This window comes from Filicampus tigris, chromosome 3 (genome assembly GCF_054856515.1).
Source record: "Filicampus tigris isolate MCC_2025a chromosome 3, RoL_Ftig_1.0, whole genome shotgun sequence".
Classification (NCBI taxonomy): Eukaryota; Metazoa; Chordata; class Actinopteri; order Syngnathiformes; family Syngnathidae; genus Filicampus; species Filicampus tigris.
Window position 1 is genome coordinate 57,770 of NC_141219.1, and position 7,110 is coordinate 64,879.

At 48.2% G+C, this 7,110-nt stretch overlaps 1 protein-coding gene across 1 annotated transcript; it reads right to left on the reverse strand.

Moving 5' to 3' along the window:
* Window positions 1-3,187: 3,187 nt before the first annotated feature.
* On the reverse strand, window positions 3,188-5,949 carry LOC147149445 (chymotrypsin B-like). The gene is made up of 6 exons (XM_086026382.1): window positions 5,880-5,949; window positions 5,691-5,794; window positions 4,808-4,887; window positions 4,472-4,734; window positions 3,764-3,897; window positions 3,188-3,395 (listed from the first exon to the last, which is right to left on the reverse strand). Exons 1-6 carry the CDS (start codon window positions 5,929-5,931, stop codon window positions 3,234-3,236), a joined length of 795 nt encoding a protein of 264 aa, XP_085882508.1. The 5' UTR covers window positions 5,932-5,949; the 3' UTR covers window positions 3,188-3,233.
* Window positions 5,950-7,110: the final 1,161 nt, after the last annotated feature.

The window sequence follows — 7,110 nt, forward strand, 5'->3', positions numbered from 1 at the left end:
CCCCCGCCTACTGCCCAAAGACAGCTGGGATAGGCTCCAGCACGCCCCGCGACCCTTGTGAGGAGAAGCGGTACAGATAATGGATGGATATATATATATATATAACGCACGCGCAGAATGACCGCCGATGCATAATCCCACTCAGAAGTGCACAGTGAACAGCAGAGCGCGACTATAAGAAGCATTTGGAAAGAAGAGGGCATCTTTAAATCTCAGGAATGTGAATAAATTGGTTTGCCTCAGCGACTGAGGATGAGTAGAGAAGAGGGCCGTCTTGTTTTGTGTTCATAAAGTCAGTTTAAAGGAGGAGTACACGACGTGCTAATACCAACGACATCATTGTCAGGTTTTCGTGGAGGAGGACCCAAATGCAGGAGGCAAAATCAGAAAGCAATAAAGTGCTTTAATTAAAGATAAACAAAAAGGCTAGCAAGTACTGTGAGAACGAAAATGGAGAAGTCCAAAACACAAGGACCAAAACAAACTAAAAAACACTAAGACTAGGACTAGGACTAGGACTGGATGGGACTTGACGTATGACAAGACAAGACAAACGGACCAACAAGGACTGAAAGAAAGCAGGGAACTAAATACAGACAAGTTGACTATACAACGAGGAACACCTGGACAAGACACAGATGGTAGGAGGAAGCTGGTTGGCTAACACAAGGGACGGGGATGACAAGCACAGGTGGACTCAATAACTTAACGAGAGACGGACAAAGGAACACAAGGAAAAACATGAAATGACAGTCAAAAACCAAACTCAAAACACAGACCATGACAATCATAGATAGCACAATGAGCCAATCACATTCGTGTGCACTTCAGTGACCACTCCGAGAACATAAACACTAAGAATATAAAGAAGCATTTTGAAAGAAGACGGCAGCTTTAAAACTCAGAAATGGGACTAAATTGGTTTGCCCCAGCGACTGAGGATGAGTAGAGAAGAGGGCTTTCTTTTTTTGTGTTAATAAATCAACTTTACTAAAGTCAGTTTAAAGGAGGAACACATGACGTGGCGATACCACCTACAGCATAGGACAGCATAACATAATGAGCCAAACACTTCAGGGACCACTCGGAAAACATAAACTCTAAGAATATTACCAGGGCCACCTATAAATCTGTACATTGCACATACACACACACGCACACACGCACCCCCACACACTTTATTTGCACACATTTGAAATATTTCTGTCACTGTTCTGAGGCCCTTTTGCATTTTTGTTTTTGTATTGAATAAAAATACTACTACTTCTACTACAGAAAGAATGTTGTGCTGTGTAATAATTTTAATTTAAAAATTTAAATTTTCATCTCATGAGATTTGTTGTTGTAATAAAGAAATTCATTACATATGAACAGTATGTTGAATGTATATATACACACCGGTATGTCTTGTGTCTTTTATCTTTCCATTCAAACAACAATTTCCAGAAAAATAGGGCATATTTTGGAGATAGTTCGAATTGCGATTAATTACGATCAATTATTTTTTAACCTGTGATTAACTCGATTAAAATGTTTAAACATTTGACAGTGATTTCTTTTATATATGTATAGGTGACTAGTGGGCTGTTCCAAAAACATTACATTTTTGATAGTAAGACCCACTTTGTCTCTACATTTTTTTTTGTTTTTTGTTTTTTGAGCCCCACTTTCAGTTAATTGTGTTGCGGGTGTTCTCAAGCAGCAGCAGTTGAATTTGCCACCATGTATATTTATGAGTATATATATATATATATATATATATATATATATATAGATAAAGATATAGGTCACACAGGGACGGCGGCATAGTATACATTAATGGCTACATTATGCCGCCGTCCCTGTGTGACCTATATCTTTGCTGCTGTAACAATGAAAATTTCCCCACTGTGGGATCAATAAAGGCATTCTTATCTTCTTCTCTTATATATATATATATATATATATATACATATATATATACACAATATATTGACTCAACTAAAAAGAACGATATGGACAATTGACTCAACTGAAAAGAACTATATGGAAAATTGACTCAACTAAAAAGAACTTTATGGATATTTTTTTCTCATGCTCTTTCAAATGCTCTCCAAGAATCCGATTGAAACGATTAAAGCCAAGCATCCATCCGCAGCAGCGAAAAGCCAGTGAGTCAAAGAAGAGAAGAAGTGCGGCAGCCAGCCGACCGACCTTCCTCTTTTCACCCCGGACTGAAACGAAGTTGACACTTTGAGCCCACCTCAGGAGCACAACAACCCAATGCTGCTTCACTTGGCTGGCTTGTGCTTGTGCTTGCGGGTGGCCTGTCCCAGACCACCTGAGGGATCAACTCAAAGGTGAAGCTAAGTGTATTTACTTTCCAAAAATAAGACAAGAAGGTAAACAAGGCATAGGGAATGAAAAGCCCAAAACGGACGGGAGTCCAAAAGACCAGACACAACGCGGGAAACCAAAAACCCGAATGGACTCGGAAACAGGAACACCAAAAGAGGCAATGAGCCGACAAAGGGTAAAAGGAAGCCGGGAAGCAAACTGACGAGACAACAAGCAACAGCTGGACAAGACAAAGGGCTGGCGGGAGCTGATTGCTTAACACGAGGGACCAGGATGACGAGCCCACCAGGAAGAGAAAAGGACACCGGGAAGACAAATGGAATCCAAACAAAAGAGAATTGTGACAAAATCGTTCCCATTTGGCAACTACAAGGAATATGAAATTGTCTTTGTCAACACAAAATAATCTCAAGGTCTCCTTTTCGTCAAGGAAGATCGTGCGCAAATGTAAAGCAATGCAAATGTCCTCAAGTGGATTCTTTTGACCAGTGTCGATGGGCGGGCTCCGAGCAGGCAGAGCACTTTCTCGTTGGCCGCGTTCGAACCGCCGCCGCTTTGCCGTCGTGCCCTTTCTTGGCCAGAGCTTCTCGATGCCGCCGGCCTCCACCGACTTTTTTACCCTCAGCTGAGCACATCAAAGGAGACCGCAATTTGCCACAACATCCGTACGTACGTAGCTGGTCTAAACTGATTTGGCTCGGTGATGGCAAATTCCAACTTTTTGGTGGTCAAACTTTACATTTATGTGTACAAAAAGGAAAATGTTGCATCCAAATAAAGCGGGCTTTCTACAGCCTTGCTTGGAGTTGAGCGTGAAGGTGGGATCAAGTCAAAGCCGAGAAGCCGTGCGTGATGATCACATATTTTTTTATTGGGGCTCCACGGGAAGTGGGCCTTTAGTTGCTGGCCAGGATCTGGTCCACCCAGGCGCGCAGCTCGGTGACGCGGGCGTAGACGGCGGGCGTGGACGTGGAGCAGCGGCTGCTTCCCCAGGACACGATGCCCACCAGGGTCCACGCGTTGTCTTTCTCGCACACCAGAGGACCGCCGGAGTCACCCTAAAGCGCACAGAGGGGAACACGTCGGCACGGGCGGGTGGACGGCTCCTCAACATTTGGAGCAGCTATTTCTTCAGTCCAAAGTTCCTGCTTGGCACTTTTCAGTGCAGTACCACATTGTGCCACAGCGTACTGGGCAGCACTGCGCTCCGCCAAAGAGGAACGCAGAGTTATTCTGCTCAAGTAGCGTCTGTTTGTAGGTTCAAGATGACTACGCTAATTGCTATCAGCACACGCATTCTGCGTCAGCATTAAGTTGGCGGACTTCAGACGATATTGACCTCGTTCGATACAGAATGTTCGATGTAAAGGGAAGCGCAAACTGCTTATAAGAAGGCCGCCGTGTGTTTTTGGGCCTCAGGACCCACCATGCAGGAGGTGGCGCCGTCACCTCCGGCGCAGATCATCACGTCCGAGATGTTGGTGCCCCAGTGGCGCTTGCACTGCTCGTTGGACAGGAGAGGAAGCGCCGCCTGCTGGAGCTTGTTGGGAGTGCTGGGAGCTGCAAATACACGACAAAAACAAGGTCTGAGTGATTAATCCATCCATCCATTATCGATACCGCTTATCCTCACAAGGGTCGCGGGCGTGATGCGGCCTATCCCAGCAGTCTTCGGGCAGTAGGCGGGGGACACCCCAAATTGGTTGCCAGCCAATCGCAGGGCACACAGAGACAAACAAACAACCACACTCACAATCACACCTAGGGGCAATTTCGAGTGTCCAATCAACTTATCATGCATGTTTTTGGAATGTGGGAGGAAACCGGAGTACCGGGAGAAAACCCACGCAGGCAGGCACGGGGAGAACATGCAAACTCCACACAGGGAGGCCGGAGCCGGGATCGAACCCACGACCTCTGAACTGTGAGGCGCATGTGCTAACCAGTCGATCACCGTGCCGCCTAAGCGATTGATCGGCTATCAAAATGATTTTTGATTAATCGTTGCACCTCTACCGATAATGAGAGAAGGGGAACAGAAAGCCAAAGCGTAACGAGAGACGTAAGACGGTCAGCAAGCGGGAACGGGCTGATGCGGACATAGAGGAAGAGGAAGGAAAGGGGGCAAGCGGACCGTTGTATCTGGTCAGTCCCCATCCGGAGGTGACGCAGGTCCTTCCCGGGGCAAAGTCATCGGCGGCCTCGGCCAGGCAGACGGGCGACACGTTGGTGCCCAGGCGGGCGGGCGTGCTCAGCTTGATCAGGGAGATGTCGTTGTTGATGGTGCGCGGGTTCCACCGGGGGTGCGTGAACACCTTGGCGGGGCGCAGGACCTGCACTGCCTCGTTGGAGCCGTAGCCCTTATCGTGCTCGCCGGCCACCACGCGGTGGTAAGTCCTGAGGGGGGACAGAGATGGGGTGAATCAAGAATCACCGCCACTGCCATGTCTCGCCTGCGAGTGACGGCTACCTGACGTTGCAGTGGGCGGCGGTCACCACCCAATTCTCGTTGATCAGGGAGCCGCCGCAGAAGTGGAAGCCGTTGGATTGCTGCCGAGGAAATTGCCACGTTACTGACAGGAACAGGAACGCGAGGCAAGACGCTAGAGCGCAAGGAGAATGGGAACACAATCGCAGGGGAATGCCCAAGGACAAAATCCAGAGGAAGGGGAATAGGTACTGTCAGATGAAGGCGAAGAGGAACAGGAATACCATGACAAAAGAACAGGAAGAGAGGGACATAAACGGAATGAGGAAGAGGAACGCCAGCAGGAAGACACGAGCAGGAACTGAAAGAGAACCGGGAAGACTAAGGAGAAGACGAACACGAACCCAAAGAGGAACAAGGTCAGGTTGACAAAGAGGAACAGAAGCCCAAAGAGGAACAGGAACTGGAAGCCGGAGAGAATAGGCGCAGGATGACAAAGAGGAACAGGTACTCAAAGAGGAACGGAAAGATAAGGGGAGGATGGACAGGAGCCCAAAGATGAAGAGTAAGAGCAACCCAAAGGGGAAGAGGAAGGCACAAGGACAAAAAGACAGGGTGAAACAGGCCCAAAGTGGAGCAGACAGGATGACAAAGAGGGTTCAGGAACAGGAACCCAAAGATGAACAGAAACAAGATCCCCAAGTGGGACAGTAACAGGATGACAAAGAGGGTTCGGGAACCCAAAGATACAGGAAGAAGAACCCAACCAGGAACGGGAATGGGAACCTAAAGAGACAGGAGCAGCACAGAAGGAACTGGAAGCAAAAAGAATGAACAGGTGAAAGAGGCTCAGGAGGACTGCGTGGAATAGAATTGGACAACAAAGCGCAGCAGGAGCAGCATGAGTGCGTTGGACGCGTCCGACCTGCAGGGACACCTGCCAGGGCCACGAGTGCGGGACGGCCTCCTCGCCGTTGACGATGCGAGCGTAGCCGGTCACCTCGGGGGGAATGGCGGGCGTTCCGCAACCTGACGGACGCAAAAGGACAGTGATGACATGATGATGTCACGAGACGCCGAGGTGAGCCCACGCCGCGGCCGTCCATTTTCTGACCGTAGGCGGCGCTGACAAGGGCAAAGCAGGAGATGATCCAGAGGACGGCCATGACGACGGCGAAGACGACGACGACGACGATGATGTCGCCGGGTCGCCGCTGCCGCGCTTATATCCGCCCGCCGGAGCGGCGGCCGCCAATCCCGGAGCGGCCCGCTCACGCCGCAGCTGCTTATCAACGGGCCCGCTCCCACGCTCTGATTGGACGGCGCCTCCGCCCACTCAAACTCGGCTGCCTCATCATGTTGCTCACCTGCTATGACTATTATTCATGCAAACTCTCTAATAATATTTCTGTGATGAAAAGCTCAGCCAACACTCTTCTTATTCCTGTGAGAACAAACTTGCCTAAAAGTCACATTGACCAATGGAAAAATGCCTTTTCTGGACACATCCATCCAAGCGTCACATTTCTCTGCATAGTTTGTGGCGGTTGTGTTCTTTTTCGAAAAGACAATTCATCAGCAATCGGGTTTCCATTGCTGGAAACTACGAAGAGCAACCTAGCTACGCAATTTGAGTTGAATGAAAAGAAAGTCACACCACGGTCACGGCATGATTTCTGTAACCGCAGAGCCGTCTGCGGTCATCCCAAAGTAGCCCAAAAGGGCAAATCTGTGCTATGCCACAAACAGGAGTCAATGACTTTTCAAAGTCATTCTTACATCAAACTTCCAGCTGATATTTAGTCCTGAACGAACACATCAAATATGACCCCGATTCAAAGCTCTCAAAGGGAAATCAAACTGCAAAAAAGCAAAGGACTGAAAAATATTGAGACGCGTTGGAGCAAATGTCGCGCACGTACCAAGTCAAGAAATCTTGGCGTATTAATCTTTAACTTTCCTCTGGGTGATTATCGGCATGTTGGCTTTCACACGCCGATAACATGCTCTACGTGTGTGTGTGTGAGCCACAACGTGCTCTTCGGAAAGGACCGCGTCACAAGGTCATTTGAGGAAAAGTTGATCCAAGGTGGCAAATGTTGCCAACGGCTACCACACCTCGGAAAGAACGGACCTTGAACGATGTCATGAGAATATTTGGCTACGAATGACGATTCATCATGATTTGCTCAAGGGGCAGCGACCCCGGTGCAGAATCGTTGAAAAAAAATGAGCACACGCCAAATATACACCTATCGGGGAAAAAAAGATCAAATCTTGGTGTCTTTTGAGATTTGATTGCATAATAGTGATATCCAGATTCTTGTCCATGCGCTAGCTAGTAT